Consider the following 27696-nt stretch of genomic DNA (forward strand, 5'->3'; position numbering starts at 1 on the left):
AGGGAACACAGGTTCAAGCCCTGGTCCGGGAAGATCCCACATGCCGCGTAGCAACTAAGCCCGTGTGCCACAACTACTGAAGCCCATGCGTCTAGAGCCCGTGCTCCACAACAAGAGAAGCCACCGCAATGAGAAGCCCGCGGACCGCAAGGAAGAGTAGCCTGCGCCCACTGCAACTAGAGAAAGCCTGTGCGCAGCAACGAAGACCCAACGCAGCCAAAATAAATAAGTAAATAAATAAAATTATTTAAAAAATAAAATAAAGACACCCATCAAAGTGCCCTCTCTCCTACCCTTTTGGGGATTCTCAGCTTGTGAATTACGGAAGCTTTCCAGAGCCAGTTTTCAAGAGGAGAAAGTCGCATCCATTCATTATCACGGTCACCATTTTTTATAAAAACTCAGTGCATCTGTAACAGATTACTGTATAAAGTCCAACTTGCTTGTGTGTTTCACGTCCAAAGATAGGACAGATGGAAAGTCTTGGAGGCTGAGGCTCTGCTCAAGTGTTCTGTATTACTTGAGCACGTCTCATCAAGATTGTTCAAATTCTATGAGAACTTCCTGATAGACGGTGAGTCTTAAAATTTCCAGCGATTCTTCTGTGCTTGAGACAAAGCGTTCCCTCCCCCCCCTCCACAACTCGCGCAAGGGAACAAAACTGTAAGCGCCAGGGAGATCAAATAACCAAATGGGTAGTGAGAGGGCTGCTAAGAATTACAAGCAAGATTAGCCTTTTACCCTGCATTAGCCCCAGTGAAAAACTAACCCTGTAACTATTTTTAAGCCCTAATGACGATTTCTAAGAACAAAATGTTTGGTTGAATCTTATGGCCCGCCATGTTTTGTTTTGTATTTATATGGACGGTGAATTGTAAAGATTTTTATCTTCAAAAGAAATACAAGAACAAAACCCAGCAAAACACCCAGCATAGGAAGCACTGGAAAATAATCTGCTGAATGAACACATAAATGAATGAATGAAAGGAAATGAACTAGAAGTGCTTAAAGCTAATGACTAGAGGTCACAATGCAAATATGTAAAGAGAATTGGGGGCAATCTGGGATAATAAATTACCATTTGGGCCAGGTTTGAAAATGGTGACCATCTCAGGATCCCAATGCTCAAAGTAGCTAATTCTAGAGCAACATTTATGTATCATCTTACCCATTATATTATGTGACACAATTACATTATGAGGCCGTACACATAAAGAAGGTCTTGACCTTGAGTGCTAAGCTACAGCAAAGAACAAGTTCCTTATTTCACCTGTGGAACAGAAGCCAGCCATGAGCGCCCCTCACTTTCGAACTTTGGATGCACCACCTCTCAGGGCCGGTAATAAACCACCTTCTCTCAAAATGATAAGTGGTCGCTGTTAACAACAGTAAGAAAAAAAAATGACTCTAATGAGCTGATGTCTATTCATTGTCATTTTACTTATTATTTTGCTTAAATTATTAAAATTCATTTGCATTCATCAAATGATGGTGGGGTGAGATACCCCAAATGTCTCTCCCCTGGGTCTCAAAAAGAAAACAGACCAGGAATGTGGACGTAGTCTCTCTCATAGATGGTTAAGGAATCAGTGAAATGGCGCGTAGCTATCATTCACGGGGATGATTCTTGCCGTCCAGGGGCTTACTGTGTATTTAGAGAGAAATTCCACATCCAGGAAGTTTGCCAATACATATTGCATTGAAATGTGGAAAAGAAGCACCCAGAAGTCATGTCCTTTGGGACATCTAAAGCTCCCTTGAGCTGGTCCCAAGGGCAGGTGGAAGTGAAGATATCAAGAACATAAGATACCCGAGTGTAAGAACATAAGACAGTGATTGAAAATTGGGCTTGGACTGAAGTTTGTTTGTTTGTTTGTGGGACGGTGAGAAGTAAGGCAAGAAAGATTGGAAAGCAGGCTGAAGTGGTCCCCTTTCCACTCTGCTCAGCCCTCCACCCCTGCTTCCCCGACATCTTCCCAAAAGCCAAATCTAGAAACCTTCACAGCTTCTCATGATGTTGAACATGACATTCAAGCTCCCTGCCCAGGTGTTTCCCTGCTTTTCCCTAAGGACATGCTATGTCCCCTACCTTCCTTTTTCACCCTTCACCCCAGCCATGGGCAAGCAGAGCCCTCCTGCTTCTAGTACATTCCTATGGCACTCATTCCTTCCCCAGGCTGGGCTAGCAATTCTGCTCCCCTCTTAGGACCACCACCCTCCCTGCAAAAACACATATGCGTGTGCACACGCACACACACAAACATTAGCATAACCTTTCTCTAGCTGCTATTATAGACTTCGAGGGGGCTGAAGACTGGGCTCTGCCTTATTTGCACTGTGGCCAAAATATATGGCTCTTAGAAAAATGAAGGGTAAATGAATAAACAAACAAATGCCAGACAGAATTTGGATTTGATCTCAGAGGCAAGGAGAAGCCACATCAAACGTGGGAGGTGAGAGGTTTCAAGACGTATCAGGAGTGGGGGAAACTGTGCTTCCCAGCAGCATATTTTAAACAGATCTGGGCTTTTAGCTGATGATAAATTCCATGAGGCTACTGAGGACTGATACAAGAAGATGTAAAGAAATTTGGAATAGGCAGAAAAGATTACTGAATATCTCCAGTGGAAAACTGTGCCATGTGTTATCTGGTGCTAGCCTTTTTATTGCCTTTGAGATATTCTGCAACTCTGTAAATTATAGGCAACAACATAGCAAGGCAATGTAAGTCTTGACCATAGGCATGCAAATAAGTGCTTTCTGGTGGAACTTCTGTGGGTTTCCTTCTCCACCTCCCACTACACGGAAAAAGCCAGTTTCCACCTATTTGTAATTCATCTCAATGCTCCTTTATGTCAAGGAAACTTAAGTTCTTTTGACTTCTCCTTTGGACCAATGGTAACATCTGTCTGGTTCTCATTAATATTGGGTTGGCCAAAAAGTTCATTCCGTTTTTTCTGTAACATCGTATGGAAAAACCCGAACCAACTTTTTGGCCAACCCAATAATAAGTAAAATAAAATCCTTAACATGCTTATTAAAGAAATATAATCCTTAACATCATAACTGGATGAGAGTCCTGATTTTACCTTTTGCTTTTAGAAAATTACCCTTTACGAAAAAGGCTGGATTAGCCATATGCTTTTTATGAGTGCTATCCAAAAGAAGATGTGGTACATAATAGACAATGGACTCAGCCATAAAAAAAGTCATTTGCAGCAACATGGATGGACCTAGGGATTATCATACTAAGTGAAGTAAGGCAGAAAGAAAGACAAATACCATATGATATCACTAATCTGTGGAATCTGAAATATGACACAAATGAACTTATCTACGAAACAGAAACAGACTCACAGACATAGAGAACAGATTTGTGGTTGCCAAGGGGGAGGGGGTGGGAGGGGGATGGAGTGGGAGGTTGGGATTAGCAGATGCAAACTACTATATATAGAATGGATAAACAACGAGGTCCTACTGTATAGCACAGGGACCTATATTCCATATCCTGTGATAAACCATAATGGAAAAGAATATGAAAAAGAATGTATAGATATGTATAACTGAGTCACTTTGTTATACTGCAGAAATTAACACAACATTGTACATCAACTATACTTCAGTAAAATAAATTTTTTTTTTTTTTTTTTTTTTTTTTTTTTTTTTTTTTTTTTTTTTGTGGTACGCGGGCCTCTCACTGTTGTGGCCTCTCCCGTTGCGGAGCACAGGCTCCGGATGCACAGGCTCAGCAGCCATGGCTCACGGGCCCAGCCGCTCCGCGGCATATGGGATCCTCCCAGACCGGGGCACGAACCCGTATCCCCTGCATCGGCAGGCGGACTCTCAACCACTGCGCCACCAGGGAGGCCCCAGTAAAATAAATTTTAAAAAAAATAAGAGTGCTATCCACGCCAGTGGCTGTTACCCCACAGCATCCTCTTTATATAACCCCCTCCCCAGCTTAGTACCAAGAACAGTCATGCTTTCTTTTGAGCAAACAGCTTGTTTGAGTGATTTGTGTAACTGAGGTTTGTCTGTCTGTGAAGGCTGCCATGGAGCTGAGGGTCATGTCCCCTGTCATTTGAGAAACATTTCTTAGGCCAGTTCCTGGCTCCATTTTATGGCCCCGCTATCGATTCTCCTGTCTTACTCTCACATTTTATGTGTTTGTGGCCCTTTCGGTATCATTCAAAAGCCACCTGGAGTATATGTTCAAGAAGGGTAGATAGGGCTTCCCTGGTGGCACAGTGGTTGAGAGTCCGCCTGCCGATGCAGGGGACGCGGGTTCGTGCCCCGGTCCGGGAAGATCCCACATGCCGCGGAGCGGCTGGGCCCGTGAGCCATGGCCGCCGAGCCTGGGTGTCCGGAGCCTGTGCTCCGCAACGGGAGAGGCCACAGCAGTGAGAGGCCCGCGTACCGCAAAAAAAAAAAAAAAAAAGGGCAGATACACAACAAATACAATTCCGCAGATCTGAGTGGGAAAGCGGTGTTGGGGTGAAAACGACAGAACGGCTGATTCGAAGACACGCAGATGGAAGGAAAAAAGAAAAGCTGGTAACAGCTTTGAGACGAGGAAAGACCTTCAGTTTTTAAGCAAGATGTACTGAGGGCGGGGTCCTTCTGCGTTCTGAGTTCACCCACAGAAACTGTAGCTTCCCACACAGTGTTCAGGGTGAGAATCAGAACACAAGGTCAGTGTTCATCCCAGAAATGTTATAAACAAACGAGGGTTTAGGTTTTTGTGTCCGTATGTAAAAAGCAGAAATGGAGAGAAGGTGAGCATCACCCCAGTTTCTGAGCTAGAAAAGGTTTTCTGGGTCCAGGCAGGTCAGCCTGGGGTGGGGTAGGAGCTTTCCTGGGAGGCCAGCCGGAGGCCGGGGGCCGCGAACAATGGCCACCTCTCCCTGAGATGCTCAGCGCTGTTCTCCATTCACCCACAAAACCAAATAAAGACCTTTAAGCTGCTACTTTCCCAAATGAATCCACTTCCAAATCCGGGGCTGGGAACATGCAGCACTAAGCCGGTGAGCAAACACCCGCTAAAGGAGAGAACAAGAGACACTCTCTCGGCTGCCCCATTAGCACGTTTGGGAAATTAATCAACCCCCCAACCCCTCCAAGGACATTGTTTCCCTGGGCTGGCTGAGTGCACATCGATTAACTTCTCACGTAGCAGCAGGTAGGACGACCAGGTAACAAAAAGAGGCGTGGCATCAACTCACTGTATAAAGGTGCCCAGAGCTGATGCCCCAACCATCTTCTTTAATTCTTTTTCTTTTTTTTTAAAATGGAAGTATAGTTGATTTATAATATTATATAAGTTATAGGTGTACAACATAGTGGTTTAGTATTTTCATAGATTATACTCCACTTAAAGTTATTATAAAATATTGGCTAGATTCCCTGTGTTGTACAGTGTATCCTTGTAGATGATTTTATACATAGCAGCTTGCACCTCTTCATCCCCTTCTCCTATCTTGCCCCTTCCCCCTCCCCTCTTCCCACTGGGAACCACTAGTTTGTTCTCTGTGTCTGTGGGTCTGCTTCTGTTTTGTTATACTCACTAGTTTATTTTTTAGATTCCACATATAAGTGATACCATAAGTATTTGTCTTTCTCTCTCTGATTTATTTCACTCAGCATAACGCCCTCTAGGTCCATCCATGTTGTTGCAAATGGCAGAATTTCATTCTTCTTTATGGCTGAGTAATATTCCATTGTATATATACTGCATCTCCTTAAGCTGTCTTCATGAATCTGGAATTCCAAGAGATTTCTTTATGAGACAAACAGTGTCTGTCAAAGGAAGGACCCCCTTTCCCGGGGCCCCGCTTCCTCTGAAGAGAGAGGGTTTTCCTCTTAACTCAGAACAGAAATAGGGCTTGTTAATGATCATGACAGAATGTTACCCTCACTGACAGGAGTCAAGTCCCAGAGCTGTGCCCTCAGAGCAGGGCGCTTCCACTTTTAGGGGTTACAGAGAATTTGGGAAAAGGGCTGGGTGCTAGAGTACACGCGTGTGACATGCATATGAGCCTCAGCACCCAGGTTCAGGGGGATTACAGACCCGCGGGGGCCATCCATGGGCCCAGGTGGAGAGACCCGAGATGGCTCATCAGCAATGCGCCAGCCACCAGCCAGCTGCTTGACCATCAGAAGCCCAGACGAGGTGATGTGTTAGGCAGTCAGCATACTCAGCATGGTGGACACGTGTTCTCCAGCCACCTGTGAGGTCAGCTTCACAGTTAGGACACCCAAGCTTCACTCACCCCCCAATGCTTTGCCTGAACTACCTCCAAATGGGATATGCCTCTGTGTTTTAGTGACATCGATATGATGAGCTGGCATGACAGTGGTCTGCACGTGGTCCTGTAAAGCCACGGAGACACTGCCCGCTGTGATACTCAACAGGAAAGCCAGTCTGCCTCCAGGCAAGAGTGACTAGGCCTCCTGTGATCAGAAGATGTGTCTCTCTCTTCCTTGGCCGTTATGAGGTCAACTCTAAGACCTGCACGTGGCACTTTATCCACCAGAAAGGACTGGGCACCCAGGCTCTCCGAGGGGTGTTTGCTCCACTTTAGAGCCAGGAGAGTGAGGCTGAGGGCTGTTAGATGGAGTTGCCCCAAGTATCCAGCCACGGCAAAGCAGGGACTCGGGCTTCAGAAGGTTCAACTCCGAATGTCACGTTCATCCCGACTCTCAGCAGTTCTAAGAACCTCCAGGATTAAAATGCTCAAATACAGCAACCATCTCCCCAGACCCATCTGACCCATCTATTATCACCTACCCCTTTTCTAAAGAGGCGTCCATCTCCCCTCTTTTTCAGACAATTAAAAAAAAAATAGGGGCTTCCCTGGTGGCGCAGTGGTTGAGAGCCTGCGGATGCAGGGGACGTGGGTTCATGCCCCGGTCCGGGAAGATCCCACGTGCCGCGGAGTGGCTGGGCCCGTGAGCCATGGCCGCTGAGCCTGCACGGGCCTCTCACTGTTGTGGCCTCTCCCGTTGCGGAGCACAGGCTCCGGACCGCAGGCTCAGCGGCCATGGCTCACGAGCCCAGCCGCTCTGCGGCACGTGGGATACTCCCGGACCGGGGCACGAACCCACGTCCCCTGCATCGGCAGGCGGACTCCCAACCACTGCGCCACCAGGGAAGCCCTAGCGCTGGGTTTTTCCAACAGTAGTTGTCTCGTAAAGAAATCTCTCGAAACTCCAGTGTCCTGCAGGAGAAAAAGCACTCGCCCTCCAATCCTATAGGACCAACATCACAGACCAGGGCGGCTCTATACGGCTCGCCCAAAAGGCTTTGCTACCACCCTGCTGGGGTCAGGGAAAGAATCAAAATTTCTCACAAGGTGTTTTCAGGTATCGCGGACAGAGGAGCTGACCTGAGGCTATACCCGCTCTGCCCTCCTTCTTCCCTTTAAACAAACCAGGTGTGTAGAAGGCAAAGCGAGCTGGTTCTCAACGTCCAGAGGGCAGAAGTCACACCTCAATCCATCTTTAGAAGCAGTGAGACACAAAAGCTGTGCCAGGCTGAACAATCCACTCCAACCAAGAAAAACAGGCTGATAAATTAGTCTTGGGAAGCCACCGAGCAGAGGCCCCAAGAATCAACTCAATAGGCTGCCTCCTGTTCTAGCCCATTAACTATTTGAGATTACCATCATGCGGGGAGTCGCCTGTCAGCTGGAAATTAAATTAGCCTGGCTACAAACCAGGAATGTCAAGTGGAAAATATCTGATGAGCGATCCTGGGGAAAAACTCCGCCACCAAACCCCACCCCGCCAAGCAGCATCCTTCCATCCTCCGAGCTGGGCCCTTCTGTGCAGTGGCTCTTGATAAGAAGCACGACACAGCCAAAGGGGTGAGACTTTCCTGGTTCTGGTTTTCAGAGAAAAGCACAGTCCACTGGGGTCACTCCTAGTAAAACAGCCAAAGAGGTGGCCTCATGAGACAAAATGGTCAGAAATGTGGCACTCAGAAAGAGACAGAATAAGAAATGTCCAGATTAGAAAGAAAGGACGGGGGAGGGTGAAGAGACAGAATGGGGGCAGGGGATAAACACACATGTGCACCCAGCATCCCTGGGGATGGTCTGTGCAGAGGCAGACGCTCCAGTGAGGGGAGAGCAGGCCCTACCTGCACCTTCAGAACAGGTGTGTGCTTGCAAAGCTACCTTGTAATTACCAGGTTTGGCATTTGGCTGTGGCAGCCAAGCCCTGAGCACCTTCTAAGATTGTTGGAACCCAGCAACCAAGGGGCTGTTGCTGCGCAGGTCCTCGAGCTGAGAAGTGAAATTTCTAATTACACGGCATTGGGCTCTACCCTAATGACGGGCTCCATCCAGGCAAGCAAAAAGCACCCAGCTTAGAGGATGTGGGTCCCTGAGCACATCCCAAGAGGATCCCAGCCTTTGCCTATTTTTCTGGGGGGGTGGGGCACATTCTCTGATCACCAGCAAAAGCAATTCCTATTTCACACTATTCAGTGGCACTTTGTAAATCCCACTTCCAAGTTGAAATGCTTGAGAGAGAGAGAGGAAAGATGCATAATGAACCATACTAGTTACCCTTTGAAGTCATGATGTTAAAGGCTCACTCACCAAAGCCCTCAGTCCCCCTGAAGCTATCCCACTCTCCTTCCTTTCTCCCCTGCTGGTCATTCCCTGCGTCCACGACACTTTTTCACATAAACCTCCTTGGCTTTTCACATGTGTTCCTTCTGCCAAGACTCCCCTTTCCTCACTTGGTCTGTACACGAACTCCTATTCATCCGTCAAAACCTTGCTCTGCGTTACCTCTTCTCTGAAGCCTTTCCAGGAAAGATCCTTCCCCACTTCGACAGATTTAATCACTCCTTCCTCTGCAATATTTCTTTGCCTTGAGCATCCTTCTCTTTTTGCCTGCATCACGCACCGCACGACTGTATTTAGCCATCTCAACCCCCGACTTTACTCACGAGCTCTGTAGTCAATATCGATGGTGTAGGCCAGGCCCTGTCCCCACCCTCATTTATGGAACCCCCTTACACTAAGAACTGGCACCCCTTTACACTAAGAACACACTAAGAACACAAAGAGCTTCTTCTCTGCCCCTAACCTGCCCTCTTTCTTTGATCTCTGATCACAGTGACTTCTCACAGGGACGTGATCCCATCCCCAGGCCCCCCAGAGGCCCTTTCTCTTCCTTCCGGCCTCTACCCAACATCACCTCTTTAAAAAGGCCTAAAGTAGCCCTTTTCTCCCATCATCCTCTCTCCCACAACTCTCCATCCCCCTCTCTGTTTTATTTCTCTTCGTGGTTCCGATCACTGCAGGAGACCTTCTATTTTTATTAGTTTGTTTGTGTATCAGTCTCCTGCCCATCTCCCTAGTAGAATGTAAGTGTCAGGAGGGCAGGATCAGTGTTCATAAAATAGGCACTCAATAATAATTGTGAAATGAATAAATCTCTGCATCCCCAGAGCCTGGCACAGAGTAGCTGCTCAATTAAATGACAAAATCAATATGTAACTATAAGAAGCAAAACTGACATCAGTGGCCATTGTAATCCAGGGACACCACGAGCTGAGTGAAATCAACTGGATTCGTCTCCGATTCTCTGTCCCCGCTGCTGGTTTCCAATGGACACAATCCCCAGGGGTGTCCATAATGTCTCTTTCCCCCAGGTTCTCCTCTTGATAGACTCCACTGACTAGAGAAAAGACAAAGGATTTTACTATGAAGACAAAACGTCAAATCTAAATTGGAATGTAACTGGTAAGCAACCAGCAGCTGGAAAATTCTCTACGGAGGTCACGTGCAATAAAAATAACTGGGACTGACTAACCCAAGCACACCGCTGAACCTGAATGGTGCAGTCACGTGGGGAGCATCTTTACCTGCAGCCCAGAGTGCTGGGTCCACTAGTGCTGGGTCCACAGCTCCAGCTCCTGGGACCCGTCCCCAACACAGCTGGGGGCTGAGCAACCACAGAGGACACACACCCATAGGTGCCATGCCCTTGCACTTCCCATCCCCCCCAACCAACATCTCCCAAAGACACCATCTGGGGTAAGATGAGGTGGCTTTGATCAGAGGCCTCAAAATGAATGCAAGCTTAAGTCTCGAAGAAGCTGGCACACATTTCTCCCTGGCAAATGTTCCTTTAACAGAACACAAAAAAGCCACGAGCCTGTTCCGTACTTCTGTTTCCAGCTGGGGCTGGAAGAAAACAACCCTAGAATTGTGAGTGACAGAACATTCCACCAGAGGGGACAGATGGGGAGAGACAGGGCCAGTGCACAGGGCCCACCCCCGCTCACAGTGGCAGCCCCCTAACCAGGAGCCCTTAGTCGGGCTCTCCTGAGCTCACCCCTCGGCCTCTCGGATCTGTTTCTTCTAAACAGAAGTAGCCCCTGGATCTAAGGGAAATGCAGTTCTAAGCCAGGATTGATCAGTAAATGCCACCTCTTCTATAAGCTAACATGGGAGGCTCCCAAGCTTAACTGAGCTCCTCCACGGTGGGTGATGGGACTAGAACTAAACCGCTCTGGGGATGCTGGCAACCAGGAACCCAGTGTGCTTCTCTCAACTTGCCCAGGATTCTGAGACAGCGGCCAGGGTCAGCCCCAGGGAGTGGGGGCCACGTGGCATCTTTCTCCCCTGGCTTCCTCTGCTCGCTCAGAAGTACCCCCCAGAGGAATGACAGGGCTCTCCCCGACCCCCGGCAGAACTAGGGACCAGAGGAGGAGGTGGGCGGCCCTGCCTGCAGGCTGTGGCCATTTGGTTCTTACCGGCATCCGGAGCCCAGTTGGGACCTGGGAAGAAGGGCTCTCTTTCCCCCAGAGCCCTGTGGGACAGTCATTCAAGTCACCCAGAGAGGCAACAGGGAAGAGGGGTGTGTGGGTTCTGTCACGAGTGAGGAGGCGTGGCCTGTCCCTTCTCCTGAGCACCACGGGGACACATGCTTGTCCTGGAATTCCAAGAGCCTCATAGAAACCATCCAGTGGGGCTGGGTGTTGATCAACCCAGAAAACCATCTATACATTTTCTTGCTTTCTCTGCCTTGGAAAGACCGAATCATTTCCTTTTCCTCAAAAATACATTCATATGATTCAAATGCATAATTCATGTCACGTCTGAATTTCTTCAGTATGGGAGGCTCTGCTGCCCCAAAAATCTTCCAGTGAGCTGAAGACCCATCCTCAACATAACATTCCATCTCTGAGCTGGCCTCCTGGGCCCACTCCCCATCCCCCCGCATGTCCCCAATCACTTGGCCAGGCCTTGCTCTGGGCCTTTCCCACAGAGCTGCTCTGCCCTGAATTCTTTTATCAGCTTTCTGGGACAATCAGCCAGCCAACTCCTATCCATACGTCAAAGCCCAGCTCAACAGTGACCTCTCCTTTGGGCCCGCTTCTCTCTGCGCCCATGGCATTTCTCACTTTGTTCTATATTATCTCTCACTATGGCCCCTTGAGCAAGATCGTGAGCCCTTGGAGGCGTCTGATAATGGGTTAACATCTGATTCTCCCAAGTGCTTTCATACTGCTTGGCCCATCCTAGTTGTTCCAAACTGTCTGGTGGATGAAATTAAATCACGGAGGAAGGAACGGTAGACTCCACCGTATCCCATTAGGACCGCCATCTAGACGCTCTGGTCACGACTTGGCGAGAAGGCTGCGTCGTTACTGCCTGATGTTCACAGGCCCCGTAGGAAGAGAAGGTGGGTATTAAGTGTCCTGGTAAAAGCTACGTAACTTTATAGGAGAGGAAGTGTGATAAGAATGAAAAACTAGTCGAGAGTACACCATCCAGGACCCCACTCTGGTGTGAAACCGTTCACCTCCAGACCGTGGGAAACACCTTAGCCAGACACACCCCCAGACCCAGAAGCGAGGTGACGGGGCCACACAAACAGGAGTTCGGATTTCGCCAAATACGAGGAAGGGTCCTTGCTAAGTGTGTCAGGAGATAACAAGATCGTTCGAGCAAGCAGAGTGCGTGGAGGGGAAATCCAGATCCTCCTGTAACTTAAGTTTTGTACAAACAGGTAAACTAATCCCCCATCTCTCTCTGTAAAAGGTTCCACCATCTCCTTTCCCAGCGACACCTAATCTGAAAGTTTCCTTCGTTTCCGGTGCTGTAAAACTAAAGAACACTTTTAAGTGTCCCCCCTTGGCCCTGACACAAAGAGGGGGAAATGCATGTTTTAAAGAAAACAAAAAGCGATTGGCTTTGTTTGCAGCTCAAGGCTGCCAACGTTTCTTCGTGGCCCTGCTGTTACTTCTCAGGATTCCGTGCAGGGCCAGCAGTCAGCCTGGTGTGATGATAACAGGCATGCAGACCACGGGGGCGACCCTGGACCAGGCAGGGTGCAAAACAGCTTTGCCCCTTTATCCAGCATCATCAGACATCCTGCTCCATATAAACAGCACAGAGACGAGTGCTTACTTTTGAAAAGAGACATAATAATCTTCTTGCAAACCTGAACCGGCAATTAGCCTGCTGAGGGAGCTGCGGTGGAAGCCCAGCTAAAGAAGCTTGTAGCAAGACCCAGCTTGAAATTCTCACCCATCATCCCAGGAGCAAAGGGGGTGCAGACACAATACATTTGAGATGATGTCCCAGTGGCACAAGTATGGAATCTAACTCCCAATAAGAAGGGGCAGCTGGGACTTCCCTGGCGGTCCAGTGGTTAAGACTCTGCGCTTCCACTGCAGGGGGTGAGAATTCAGTCCCTGGTCCAGGAACTAAGATTCCACATGCCTAGCAGCCAAAAAAAAAAAAAAAAAAAAAGAAGGGGCGGCCTGTTCCAAGGGGTAAAGGTGGACAGACAGAGCCCAGGGTCAGGGGTCAAACTCTTGAACTGCAAGTGACCTTGGAGACCTGTTCTGATAACGTGCCCCACACCAGCATTCGACAAACACCCTTCCTCGGGTTATCAGTTGGCACTGAATGAAAAGAGGATTCTGTACTGGGGGAAACGCTAGGTTCAACACAGTTAAACAGATTTGGGGGTTTTTCTTTGGTTACAGTACTTATCAGGGCCTTTAATGTGCTAACATGGAACCATTTTTTCTACATCACCTATTAATCTTTCAGAGCTTTCTTTCACTGAAGAAACTTGAGACAGTGCTTCTCAAAGTGTGATCTGTGGACCACCTGCCAAGGGTCCTCGAGGAGATAAAGACAAGGCCTGAGAGTAAGCGTTTAAAGCTATTATAAGTCCTTTGACGTAGCTACAAAATTCAAGGCCCTGATCGATGAACTCACTGGGCAGGGGATAGATCAGTGTGGGTGTTGACACCAAAGAGATAAAGTGACTTGCTCGAGGTCACAGAGTGTCCGTAGCAAGGAGCTTACCCTAAGGGTTGCCGAAGAGAGGCCACAAGGAAGAAGAGTCTGTTAAAGAACTAAAAAACATTTTAAATAGGAGAAGCATCCATTAAAAATCTTTGATGATGGTGATTCTGATTCTAAATGGCACCCAGCCAACAGACCTCCGTGCATCCTCTCCCAGGATCCCTACAGAGGTGTAAAATGAAAACTAAGTGGAAAAAAGGCTAATGCCAACATCGGACGAGAATGTCCATGAGGGAATTCAAACCTGAAACAGCACATACCTGAAGGAAGGGGGGACAGGTTGCAGCTCCCCACTGTCTGGCATTGAGCTGGACCAAGCAGGTGACAAATGAGTGAAGCAGGCCAAGTGTGAGACAATAAGGAACAGTGGAAACTGTGTCCCAGGAAGAGAAGATGCCTCTGGTCACAGACACAGCTGTTCTCCAGCTCCAGCCAGCTGCTGCTATGAGAAAGGCAGGCCTAGAACTGTCAGATCCCTTATCAAAAAAAGAAAATCGGGGTGGCGAGTGGGTGGCAGGGAGGAGGGATAGTTAGGGAGTTTGGGATTGACATGTACCCCCTGCTATATTTAAAATCCAAGGACCTACTATAGAGCACAGGGAACTCTGCTCAATACTCTGTAATAACTTAAATGGGGAAAGAATTTTTAAAAGAATAGATACATGTATATAACCGAATCACTTTGCTGTACACCTGAAACTAACACAACATTGTTAATCAACTTCTCCAAATCTGTCAATATTGGCAATGAATTTGCAGTTTTTAACACCCTAAAAATATTCAGTCAAGGATTTCATTTATATTAAGTCCAACAACAGGCAAACCAATCCATGGTGGTAAAAGGTAGGACAGTGGTTATCCTTGGGACAGGGACGGTATTTGGAAGGGATCTTAGGCGTGGCTCTGGGGACTCTGGAACGCCTGTTACATGGGGATGTGGGCTGTGAAACTTCATCAGGGTGCACACTTCTGATTGGTACACTTTTTTATAGGCATGTGAATAAAATTTTACTAAAAAGTATATATATAGGCCAGATATATAGGTAAAATAATATGATGTCTGTATTTTCTGCAAATAATATAGAAAAGAGAGAATACAGCACTTCCCGGAAATGATGGAGGGAAGTCTTGGGCAAAGTAGAAATTAAGGCCACACGGAGAGGTGATTGAACCAGTGGAAGTCCTACAGATGCTGCGATTTCTCTGGAGTTTCCCCCTGTGTGTGGAGAGACATGTTAACCGATGCCTGAAGTTAGAGGACATCATTCATAAGGGCCAGAGCACACGGGGCTCCTGGCATGGGTCAGGGCTGGTGACCAGCAGGGCTGGCGAGCTATAAGATCCAAGTTCTGGGCGAGGGTAGGAACTCAGTGGGCCAGGGCTGCTCTGGGATAAGACCTTCTCCTGCCAGCTGCTGGGGACACTACCAAAGTGGGTGTCTGCACAGTGCGGGGAGAGGGTGTTTAGGGTGTCAGATGACACAGCAGATGAAGAGACCATACGAAATGAGTGCAGAGGGTTTCAGTATCATCTTGAGAACTAAGAATCTGAGTGCCCTGCTCATGGCGGGGCGGCTTCCAGGGACAGGTGAGAGGAGAGATGGGCTGGCAGACGAGGAGATGGAAGGAGCTGAGGTCAGAAAAGGGGCATCAAATATACAGATCTCATCGCGGGAGGAAGGGCTCCAGGGATGATGCCAGAGCCCCGGGTCGGTGCAGGGGTGACGGGCATGAAAACTACCAGCCTCAATGCAGACATCCTTGCAACAGAGACGGGGCAGAGAGTGAGTGTAAGCTGGGACAGAAAAAGAGAGAAAAAAATATAATCTTGGGGATATTTTATATGGAAAAGTCTGTGTTTGAGGGGAGGAAAGAAACAACAAAAGACATGGCTTAAACTGGTCCAGAAGGAACATCATGTCACATTTCAGCCACGGAGAGAAGCTCCATGTTGTAGAGTTTGAAGGGCCCTCAGGGAGGAACTGGGTTCAGGACGCTAAGCCACCTACAGATACAGCTGTATGACCTTGGCCATCTCTGTGAGGTCCCCTTTCCTCCTCTGCAGAATGTGGAAAATCACACAGGAAGTATCACTGCTAAGATGAAATGCACGCTGGCCACTGGCCTGAGCACAACAGGCCTCAATCGCTAAGACGGAGCTATCTTTTTTCCTATTACATCACCTAGTAACTGACATTGCCTCTCCTTCCTTCTTCTCCTTAGCTCCCTCTGGAAGGTTCCCGGAAAATAAAATACAAAATCACATTTCTTAATTTTGACTATTGAATATTTTATCACACGTACTCTCATCTCCTTAAAATGGTTTTTAGATGTATTAGTGGTTCAGCAGGTTATTAGTTATAACTAATGGTTATTTTTAGCCAGTGCCGAACTTGCTTTGAGAACTCTTTGAGCCTGTAGAGTTTAGTTCACCGACTAACGGGGCACCTCAAGGACAAGTTCACATCTCTTGAACCTCCTTGGGACCTCAAGTGCTGCCCGGGAGAGCCCTTGCTAAAAGTAAGTGCTCAAACACAGCATTTTTAGGGCAATGATACTTTCCATACGACACTATAATGATGGATATGTGTCATTATATATTCGTCAAAAGCCATAAAATGTGTAACATCAAGCGTGAACCCTGATGTAAACTATGGATTTTGGATGACAGTGATGAGCAGTGTAGGTTCATCAATGGTAACAAATGTGTGGCTCTGGGGCTTTAGGTTGAGAGCAGGGAAGCTGTGTCTGTGAGAAGCAGGACGTATATGGGAACTCTGTCTTTTCAATTTTGCTGTGAATCTAAAAGTGCTCTCAAAAAATAAACTTTATATATTTTTAAAAGCTAAGTGCTCAACAAATCCTTGCTGGAATAGGTTAAAAAAAATGGTCAACACGATTTATAAGAATGACTTTGACTACAGAAAGAGACTTAAAATGGTCACATTTCCCTTCCTCCATTAAGTATTTCAAATCAATGACAAAGTGATGAGACCTCCCTACCTTGCTCTCCCACCCCCTACCACACACATTTGGGCATCTATCTGTAAAAGCTCTTCGTTGGGACAGGATGTTTATTTCTTTGTGTATCTGTGTTAACTGGCATCACCAACATATACTAAGTGTCTGGAGGCTGGAACAGTCAGATGGAGGGCACCAGGGACCCAAGGACCAGCACACGTGAGAGGAATGGTTGGGCTGAGCCAGGACGCGTTTCCAGCCAGAGGGGTGAGGATGGGGAGGGAGACGCCTTTACGCTGGGCAGGCACCAGGAGTGATCTGGAGGTTACCGTTCTCTAATTGTTGGCTGGGTGTGTCGTCTCCCCCAGGGAGACTACTTTAATGAACATGTGGACCAAATCCTGCATTTCTTCAACATCTCCTGCAGCAATAAGCAATATCCTAAGTGAGCTTCCTGCCCTTTTAAGACAGGTCATCTCCTGCACCTCCGAAAAAACTTCCGGAGGACAAGGCTGCCTCATCCAAATCCACAGCAGAATTCTGAACGCCACCCTGTAAAGCCCACCCCGAGAAGAGGCATTTTCGGGCTGGGATTCTGCCTGGTCAGTGCCCCTCCCCCAAGCTGGGGGAGCAGAAAGGCGGCTTCCAGGCTGCCCGGGGAGCCATGCGTTACCACTCTGGGTAGGGGCAGAGGGAAGGAGGGCGGGCGCCCCGGGAGTGCGTGTCTTCGAGGACCCTAGGGGAGCAGCGGGGATAGGCTGCGGAGGGACGGGCCACTGGTCTCAGTCGAGCGGAGATTCAGGAATCGGAAGGGGGCTGAGAATTATTTGCTTTTCCTTTCCCTCCTCTCCGATCCGTAGGACTTTTCCCCACTTTTTCTCTTCATCCCGTCACTTAACGGGTCACATTATGGGAACTAACTTATTTTTGGTTATCTATTGAATTTGCTGAATCGCATTTTAAGTACCCTTTATAGAAGTGGGTGAATTGAGGATTATATATTTCTTTCCCCAAAAGAGAAAAAGGTGAGGAGGGGGGCTAAGGGGCGGAAGGAGAGAAAGAAAAGAAACGTGCCGGTTGAAAACTGACCCCACCCTCTTCCGCGCCCAAAATATGGCCCTAAAAAGACAAAGCTTCCAAGTCCGGCTCTGAAGAATTCATTCATTCAGACCCGCGTCCGACGCCACGGTTGCAGGGACGGGAGAGTCTGCCTCCGTCCTCACTGCTCCACCCAGCAGAGGCAAACGTTCAGAGAAGAGACACAGAGATCAGCAGATAAGCCGGCCTTGGAGAGCGGCTCAGCAACCGCTCGCCTCCCGGACAGGACGCGCAGCAGCTGGGAAGCCCGGCCTGGCCCGGGCGGGGCGCGCCCCTCTGTCCGCCCCTCTGGGCGGGGCCATCGTGCAGACGGGCTGCCATTGGTCTCCTGACAGCTGCTAGGGCCAATCAGCGCGGGGCCGGGCCCGCTGGCATCACCCTCTGCGAGCGCGGGATGCTAGGCCCAGCTGCGCCCAACAGGTGAGGCGGGAGCGCGGGGCTCGGCTGGTCACGTGGTCGCGGCTGGCGACCCGCGGAGCGGAGGGGCAGCCAGGCCGCTGGCCCCGCCCCCGACACGAGGCGGCACCGCCATCTGCCTCCTCGGACCGGATGCGGGGGTCCCACGCGACCCAGGGGCCGTGCTGAGTGGTCCCCGAGGCATGCCCGCCGCGGAGCATGTCCCGAGCCCTCGGCTGCGCGCCGCCCACCCTTCCAGAGCCGGGAGTCCGAGCGGACGCCCCTCTGGCTGCCAGAGAGCAGACACGTGGCCCGTTGCGCCTGCTGGGCCACGTTGGACGCTTCTGTCACCAGTGCCTCCCTCCTGCCCCCATTCATTAAATCGAGTGTGCGTGAAAAATCTGCTTCTTCTACTTCTCTTCCCCCTGTGTATGTGCGGTTTTCTTTTCACTTTCCATTTGTTGCCCCAAGCTTCGTATTGCCCAGAACCATCTTTCAGCATTTTGTGGGTTTCTAAGTAAGTGTAACCCTGTTAAGTATTGTGGGGCAAAGATCTGGGGAAAAAAACAGGGATTCTCAATCATGTGCCCCCAAGTTGCTTGCTGAACGCACATGGAATCATTCACAATCTAGTCAAAGGGGTTTAAAAGTGACCCCTTGGCACAAAACAGTCTAGCTTGGGCTGAAACGCAATTTACAAAACCAGAGTCTTATTTTAACACATTTGTTATAGGTACTTAGGGACAAAAATATTTTATGCCAAGAGTTTATCTGTTCTGTAACAAATGTATCAACTTAAAGTCACAGTGAATACGTATGTGTATACACACATACATACTTTTAAAATGCAGGTAGAAAATATAAATACCTTGCTGGCAGTACTCTTTATACCAGCTCCCTCTCCCCAGATCTGGACTCGTAATTTTTAAAAGCAGCCTCTTTGGGAGGCAACAAACTGCATTCCAACTTTGCTATTTTAAAATGCTTCATCCATGACAAAATGAAGCACATTTTCTTAATGCCCCAGTAACAGGCTATTTTTAATATTTTTCAAGTCACAGAAATGTGTATTTAAAGGAATACTTTCAGATATAAAGGAAGCCAATGTCACCCTTATCTATGTACAGAGAAAATTAATGGGGGATATTATTAGCACTAGCAGTATTTTCACACAGTCTCTTGGCTGGAATGAAAAATATTTATTATCATATTAGTAGGCTAGTAATTGCTCCTCGAATCCTAAACTTTTCCCCAAATCTAAAATCAGAAAGGAACATATGCTAATACCAGTTTTATTTGATGTTAGTTTTATTTTGGTATAGTTTGAGAGGAATAGGAGAGCTCTAACAAGGTAATCTTTTAAATATATATATATTTTTTAATGTTTCATGCTCCTCTCCCGAATAGTTTTCAAAGATATCAGTATCTTATTTCTTTTCGGTCATGGTAAATGTTTTCATTTGAGGTAGGTAGCATATTGTACTCATTACCCTTGAAAATATGCCACATACTTGGGGAATTCATTTTGCTGGGATTCCTATCCCGACAGCCTAGCACTGAAATTTCCCTTACTGTCTGAAATCACTGACTGTTAAAAGAGAGAGGTAGCACCCTATCTGGAAACTAAGTCTATTCACAGCAAAGGAAGTGCTCATTATGCTGTGCCTTTAGAGTGGACTTTTTGTGTTTCTGTCAATCAACTTAATTTCCATGTTCATAGAATTGAGAGCATAAAGTATTGAAAAACTACTGACATAGAAAGCGGTGAGCAGGCAGCCTTGGTCACGTATTTCAGTCCTGAAGCTTTAAATAAATGCCACTTCCCTGATTCATAACACTAACCGACTGGTGAATCTTTTTTTGTTGTTGTTAATTCCTGGTGTGCTTTTAATTCTAAATAATTTTAGTGATTCAAAGGCTTATCTTATATAATCAGAAAACCTTATGTTCTACAATGTTTTCAACAAAAAGGTACATCAGCATAGATATTTGAAATGAGGTTTTTTGTGACATATTGATTTTTCAAACTATCTAAAAGCTTTTCTTCAGACAAAAAATAAACACACCGAACCAGAAAAAAATAGAAGCTGTGACAGCTCACTTTAAAATGGCAAGTAATACAACTTTAGCTGGGAAAAATATCCTTTATATCCTTTATAAATATTAGTCTAAATTTTCAATAATCAGGCTCCATTAAAAATGCAAAATCTAGTTTAGTAGCTTATTCAAATTGCAGTATTCTATTTTGATATATATTTTTTAAGACATGGGCTGCAACCTGATTTTTTGAGACCTGTTCAATAATAGCATATCATCTAGAAGATAAGTGTAATTTAATTCATGCACTTCAGCATTTTATTCACCTAAAACAAATAGGTTGCTATTTAATATTGACTATTTTATTAACTCAGAGCATCTGGGAAAACACTTGTGATTAGGTTAATTTATGTTATATTTTCCCCTCAACTTGTAAAAGATTAATCAACCATTTTATGGTCTAATTTAGGTGCCTAATTGAAAACAGAGTCCAACACATGCTACACTGTCTTGCTAATAAATCTTGACAGCTTTGTAACATGATGGTTTGTATTTCAAATTGTTGCATATAAATGTAGATTTTTGATCTTCACCCAGCAGCCTGAAGTGAGCTGCATACTTGATTTAAACTCCTGGACTGAAAAAATGCAATTACTTCAAAAAGGATTATCCCCAATCAGATCTTATCTTAAATTTCCCTTAGGGAAGACTGAAACAGTCTTTGCCACCAAGTTTTTAGAAATAGAGTAAGAAAAGGGGGGAGAAATTAGTTTTCTCAGCATTTGTTAAATTTAAAATGTAGGGAAAGTTCTCTTTTGAGACAGAGATTTCTAAAGTTACTGGGTTTTAGATTCTAATTCTAAAGAGCTCTATCCAAGTGTTAGTTGTAATTTTTGTTAATTGTCTCCTGGTTAATAAATACAAGTTTTCAGTCTTGATGTGAAGCACTGTACTTTTTTAAATGAATAAATTCATTCCAAGAGCTTTTGGAACATCTCATTTAACCCTGTATTCTCCCATGTCTCCCAGCCTTAAAAAGGACAAATAGAAGAGAATAAATTTACTCTCGGTGGGGACCCTTGCCATGTTTTCTCAGCCTTTATACTTGAGGATATTTTTGTCATTTTAATGACTCCATTGATTCTCACTGTCCTGTGCAGGCAGAGAAAGGAAACTGCCATGGTGATGTAATTATCCTCACTCTGGTTATAAACTAACTTTGGATGCCCTCACTATCCTGTTCTGGAGCTGGTCTTCTTTTAAAGTAAATGACAAAGTGAGCAACCTTCACTGAGGTCACTGGAGGTGCAATAGAAAACTCAAAAAACAAAAACAAAAAACCCCCAACAACTCAGCTTTGAATTCATCATACATGACCAACATCACATTCTGTCATTTAAGCAAGGGAGAATGGCCCAGAGTGACCTCTGGAGCAGGACTGCCTGGGTTGGTGTATCAGCTTTGCCACTTTCTAGCTGTGAGATCCTGGGCCAGTAGCTTAACCTCTCTGGGCCTGTGCTTCTTCATCTGTAAAAGTACCTACTTCACAGGATGGTAATGAGGATTAAATCTGCTAATCCTGTAAAACTTGAAACAGTGCCTGGCACATAAGGAAAACATTCAGTAAGTGTTAGCTACCAAGATGATTAAACCACACACACACACAGCACTTTTTTTCCATGTGGCCACAGCATTAAAGTGTCAGCTTAGTTTGTACAACCAAAAATGGAAAGGAGAGTCGAGGTGGGAAAGGAGTTTCTGCCACTGTAAAGTCTAAGGAATATTTCTATATAAAAAAAAGTAATTACACAATATTTGGCTAACTTAAATCTCAAACTGAGGTCATTAAATTTGTGAAAATCTACCAAACTTAAGCCAAATCAAAAAGAGAAACTTATTAAAGAATGTATATACTTAATTTTAGACCATTCAGAGTTTAAATCAATGTTGAAAGCCTAAATGTAGCGGGTGGGTGTTTCTCCATCTTGGTATGTGTGAGCTTCTCCTGAACCAATGGCGTCTGTTTCTCAGACACCATCACCCCCTGCAACAGAAGGTAAGGGCCAGTTTAAACGGAAGTCCTCATAAGCTACTCCGTGGGGTCCTCATAAGTACCTGCTCAGTTTGGGAGGCCTGATTCAAGAGTGAGCTGGGTGATGAACTGGAAAAGTAAACCCAGAAGAGTTTTCATCCCAGACTAAAACAAACTCGGGTTCCAGGGCAGATGGACCGTCTGATTTTTGCAGCGGGGGAAGGCAGCGGCAAACCGCCCACCCTCTGGCCAGTGGCGGGTCAGCTCCGTGTGGCCACCACGATGGGCTCCATCCCACCGCAATCTGTCCCGTTGGGGCTGATGGCGTCTAGTTCTGCCACATGGAAGGAACTACAATCAACTTGGGAGACTTCAAGCAAATCTGCCCAGGCCCTGGGTTACTGGTTAGGCCCGGAGCCGGGCTGTATATCAGTCGATGAAATTTACTAACCACTCCTTCAGACATAGGCAAGATCTCATTCTCCAACCGACTACGAGGCTGACCCTCGGATTCAACCATCTGTGCCCGAAGTTGTTTAACGCCTTCAAGATGTCTCTCCTGTCTCCTATTTTCTAGCGTTGAAGACTTGGTTTAACTACGTGTTTCTGAACTGCAACTCTGGCTAATTATTATTTATACTCTTCTCCAATCTGCTGCCTGATTGCACAGATGAAGCCGAGCAGCGCACCTCTGGCGAGCAGCTGGGCTGGGCCCCGCGGACTGAACTCTGGGGGGAGGGGGGAGGAGGGCGAAGGGTGCTCCCTGGACACCGGATTTTAGGAAAAGCCTTCTGGGTCAGGCTTCTTCTCCGGTGTTTCTGTTTTTCAAGTTAAAACAGCCGCCTTCAAAATAATTAAGTCCACACATTTGCCCAGACGTCCAGAATATTCTAAATTAATTTAAAAGTTGTAATTAAGAAGATGGAATTGAAAAGATTCTTTTATTCTTTTTTCCTTAAAACAAAAACAAAAACAAAAACAAAAAAACCCACTAACCCTGCGGCCACGCCCGGCGCGGCTGGAGCAGCCCGGGATCGCAGCTCTGCGGGCGAGCCGCTGCGTTTGCAGTTCGCTCCTCCAGCCGCGCGCTCCGCGGGGTCACCGCCGCGGGCCCTGGGCCTGCGGGCCCTGGGCCTCCGGGCCCAGACAGTCCGGATCATCAGGGTAAGGAGGCGGCTCGGGAGGAGGATGCACTTCCCGCTCCCCGCGGCCCGGCCAAGCCCCAGCGCCCCCCAAGCCCAGACGCCCCACGGGCCGCAATGCGAGCGGCCCCGGGCGCCTGTCCCGCCAGCCCGAAGCTCCCGGGCTGCGCTCCCCGCTGCAGGCGCGCCGCCAGCCTTTCCAGGGCGACTTCGTTTTTTATTCTGCGTTGAGTCAATCAGAAGGAACGTGGCAGGTGGAGGGCGGCCGCCTAAGAAACTGCGCGAATCTGCCTGTGGTGACTTCCACTGCCCAACCCAGGTGCTTCTAGAACCGCCCGACATTAAGGATTCAGTTCTTTTCCTGCCAGTTCCTCCCAGCCCGGCCCCCACTACGTCTGATCTCAGAAAATCCCCGGCTGCCTCCGGCCTCCGGTAGGTTCTACCTGGATGGGCGCTAGTTACAGCCTGACGTCCCGGCCCCCAGCATCGCCATCCGAGGAGGAGGAGCAGTGGTGGCAGAAATGACAACAATACGATCGATGAAAATAGCTGGCAATTAGAGAGGCCCCCATCTGCCAGCCAGGCACCTGACCCGCGCGTCGGAGAACCGGGCCGCCCATTGCACAGGTGAGAGCAGTGAGGCCCGCGCGACAAGCCAGCTGCCAGGGCCGGGACGTGGACCCACGCTCGGGCTCCAGAGCCCCCATTCGCAACAACCGGTGTCGAGGGCCCGGGGACAGTGGGAAGGGTGTCTGTCACGGCTGGCTAAACCTCGAGACTTGGGCAACTCCTGACAATAATAAAAACATTAGGACAAAAGGGAGGGGGGAGGGCGAGGCTGGGAAGAGAGCGGTTTTAATCCGCTCGGTCAGCCCCCTTTTATCCTCCAAGCTCTCCCGGTCCCCGAAGAGGGGCTGCGGGCAGGGAATGGGGTTTGGTTCGACTCTCCCCTTTTGTTTTCCGAAGTCTCCACCCTCTTGGAGGCTAACTGGGCCTGGAGGGGTGCCGGGGGCTAGAGGAAGTCATGTTTGCGGGGCTCGGAGATGGTGAACCGGGGAGAAGGGTGGGGGCCGGTGGCCTGGCCCCTGGTTGGCGACGAGATTTCCCAAGGCCCGAGTCTGGACCGCGGGCCCACCCGCGCCTCACCGGAAACTCGAGCAACCCCACAGCTCACCCCAAAGACTGCAGGAAGCCTTGAGCAGGGGTCGTGATTATGACCCCGAGGGGCCGCTGTCCCTTTGGAACCGAACCCACAACCCTACCGGAGAACCGACTTTACAGAAGCCCCGACCTCTGGGCAACCCGCATTTCTCAATCAACGGGCCCCGAATATTCTTTGCACCCCTTAGTGTCAAGGGCCCGCGGAGACACGCCTCCCTGCCCTGGCTCTCTCAGCACCCCGGCCCGGGAGGCGGAAACGGCAGGGTCGAGCCCCAGGCGCCGCTAAGCCTTCAAAGCCGCGCGCCTCCCGCCGGCTGCAGTGCGCGCCTTTGCCCGACAGGGACCAGCACCGCTCCACGCGCCGCGCGCCCGCCGGCTCACCCTCCCGAGACCAGGCTGCCAGGCCGCGAGCCGGTCTGACCCCCTTCGGAAAGTGAACAGACTCCCCGCGGCCTCCGCCGGACCCATCCCCATCTGGGCAGCAGAAGCTGCTCTAGAAGTTGGTCTGGGGCGGAGACGGCGACCGGCGGGGCGCAGACCGTCCCGGATCCGAGAGGAAAAATAAAATGCGAGTGACGCTGGCTGGATTCGTCTGGGCCACGGCCACAGTTAGAGGGTCGCGCGCTTCCCTGAGCACCGTCGCAGTCACTGCCCTCCTTCTTTTAGGAGAGATCGACCGATTAATCTTAGGGCACCGTGGGCCGCTGAGCCCCCAGAGCTCCTCGAGAAGTTTCTCCGGACTGTGGCGAGAGCGGAGCCCAGCGCGCCCCGTACGTACCGCGCTGCGGGCCAGCACCGCGCGGTCGTTGCTCGGCCCCTCCCGGACCCCGGTGGTCCGAAGCTGTACCCTTGTCACTTCCACCGGCACATGCCACGTCTCCCTCCTCTCCCCGTCGGGATCGCGGCTGGCGCCCCAGGCCCCAGCCCTGGCCCTGCCGGGGAAACTCACCGGTACCAGGCGAGGCCCTTGTCGTAGCTGCGGTCGAAGAAGTGGGGCTCGGCGCCCACGGCGCGCACGTCGGGGTGCACGCGCAGGAACTCGAGCAGCGCCCGCGTGCCGCCCTTCTTCACGCCGATGATGATGGCCTGCGGCAGCTGCTTGCTGCCGAACCCGCTGAAGAAGCTAGAGATGGGGCTGGGGGAGTCCGGCGCCTCGGGACTCTGCTCTTCCTGGCTCGCGACGCCCTCGGCCGTCTCCCCGCCGGGAGCCAACTGGGTGGCTGGCGCCGCCGGGAACGGCAGCCTCGAGGGAGGTCCGTCGCGACCTGAGGCCAGGGCCGGCGGGGAGTGGGCGGCGCGGGACCCCGAGCCCAGCAGCAGCAGCCCGGGCGCGGCGGCGCACGAGCCGGAGCACGAGTACAGGAACATGTAAAGCCAGATGCAGAGCATGGCGAAGAGCAGCGCGAGCTTCCTTCTCACCGGTGGCGGGGGCGGCGGCGGCTGCGGCAGAAGCCGGCCGGGGACATCGAGGCAGGATCGGCTGCCGCTCAGGCGCTGCCCCATGCGCTGCCCGCGGGCTCGGCGAGGGGCATGGCTCAGCACATGGCGCGGGTCCCGCCGGAGCCGTGAGCGCGGAGAGAGTACCCTGGACGCCGAGTGGTTCGGCTTATTGCCCCCGCGCGCCCGCGGCCGCCGCTGCTGCTGCTGCTGCTGCTGCTCTTCCCCAGGTGGCGGCGGCAGCTGTAGCGGCGGCGGCTTTTGACATGCTGCCCGGAGGAGCCGCAACTGGAACGAAAGTCGGGTGGCGGCAACTGCTGGTCGGGGGCTGCGACGCCGTGCTCGGGGCCCGCTGAGCGCCTCACTCCCGCGCCCGGGCCCCTCCAAACGGTGCGCGCCGCACGGCCGCTCGCCGGGGCTGCCTCCCCGCGGTCCTGCGAACCAAGCCTTGACTGCAGCCCCGGCGCTTCCCTGCGGAGGCTGCGAAGTAGAACTGCGCAGGAAGAGAGCCGGGGACCCAGGCAGAGTGGGCGGGCCCGGCCACCGGGAGTGACGGGTCGCTCCACCTACCAGAAACACGGAGCACCATGCAAATCCAGCCGCTCCGCTGAGGGTTCGACAGCCAACCGGCTCACGGAACGTGGGGGTGTGGAAAGGGTTTGGAGCGGTGGAGAGCAGTCGGGGGTTGCTATTGGCTGAGAGACAAGGGGCGGGCTCCGAGGGGCGGAGCCAGGGGCTGGTGACAGGAGCAGCTGGAAGGAAGGATGCTGGACAGACTTAGCGCTGCGCCCCGGCTCCCGCGCGCACTTCCGCACTTGCTCCCCAGGAGCCAGCCTTGGCTGCAGTTGTCCATGTGTGGGGACGCGAGTCCCCATCCAGATGTTTCGCGGGCGGGATCGTGGTGTGTGTGTGTGTTAGAAATAGGGAGGGGGGTGGAGGAGCGAGAGTCAGGCCGGAGATGCCCGCCCACCCCACGCCGGGATTCGGGGTGGGGGGGCCCTTCCGGGACTGGCACCGGTTTAGGAAGTTTAAGTGGAAATCGCTGTCAAACTTTTTTTTTTTTTTTTTAAGTCTCTCCTTCTTATTCTTTGCCAGGAGTTGATCTCTCTCCAGCTGCCGGTTAACTGGGGTCGGTGTAAACCATCCTCAGGAAAAATCCTTCCCTCGCTTCCCAAAGTGCCGAGGAAAGAAAAGTCGGGAGAAAGAAGGGAGAAATTAAGAGGGAGTTAAAGGCTGGGGGAAATTTTCCTGGTCGAAAAGTGAGTGTGAAAGTCACGTGTAGAAAGTTTTGTCCGGATATGAGGGTGCTGAGGACGTTAGGTGAAGAAAATGTTCTCCCTTCCCATGAATAAATATCAAAGCCAACATTCGCCTTCATTTAGGATACGGTTCGGTTTGCTGACCTGTTACACGAATTATTAGGTGTTGTTTTTTTTTTTTACCACCTATGTTTTTTTCTAAGTCAAACGTCAACTCGGAGCAAATCGATCCCCGAGTTGCACTTCAAGTCCACTCCAAGCCTCTCTCCCGGGTTTTCCTCCGCAAAGTCACCCTCCCGGGCGGGGCGGGGATCGCCCTCTGCTGCATTCTTGCCCCGCGTTCCGGTTGGAAGCTCGGGTGCTCCAGTCACCACGGTGGCACTCAGGAAGTTCTGGATGCCGGCGACCCGGAGGGGCCTGCGGGCCTCCCACGCCTGGCCCCGCGCGGTTCCGGGACAGAACGTTCCTTCCGATCCCGACCCTCACGCGGCCCCCGGCTGAGCGCTGCCCCCGCTACCTTCCCGGTCCGCGCGGGCGGCGGAACCACCAAGCCCCGGGCCCCCTGCTGCGCTGTCCCCTCGCTGTCCCCTCTCGAGGTAGTGTCCTGAGTCCCGCAGTCCCGCCCCGGGCCCGGTTCCCCTCCGTCGGGAGCACACAGAGGAAGCCCGTGAGCAGAGGCCGTGAGCATCTCTGATCGAGAGAGGGGGCGGCGACCCGGGAGGGTTCGGGTAACCCTGCGGCCCCCCACCGGGCCCCCGCGCCCAGCTGTGCTCTGCGCGACCCCCTGGTAACTCTCAAGCCCAAGACATCTTCTTATAGAATGGCTGA

The 27696-nt window shown here is 50.0% G+C and overlaps 1 protein-coding gene across 1 annotated transcript in view; it reads right to left on the reverse strand.

Annotated features, from left to right (window-relative positions):
* The window catches only part of HS3ST3B1 (heparan sulfate-glucosamine 3-sulfotransferase 3B1), a gene marked incomplete at both ends in the record, with an annotated part of 37528 nt that extends 11853 nt beyond the window's left edge, over positions 1-25675 (reverse strand). Inside the window, one exon of the mRNA XM_079724570.1 lies at positions 25122-25675. Coding sequence (XP_079580696.1) covers positions 25122-25675 — 554 coding nt within the window. The remainder of the gene's footprint in view (positions 1-25121) is intronic.
* Between the last annotated feature and the right edge of the window lie 2021 nt (positions 25676-27696).

The sequence above is a fragment of the Hyperoodon ampullatus genome (genome assembly GCF_949752795.1).
Source record: "Hyperoodon ampullatus genome assembly, chromosome: 19".
Taxonomy (NCBI): Eukaryota; Metazoa; Chordata; class Mammalia; order Artiodactyla; family Ziphiidae; genus Hyperoodon; species Hyperoodon ampullatus.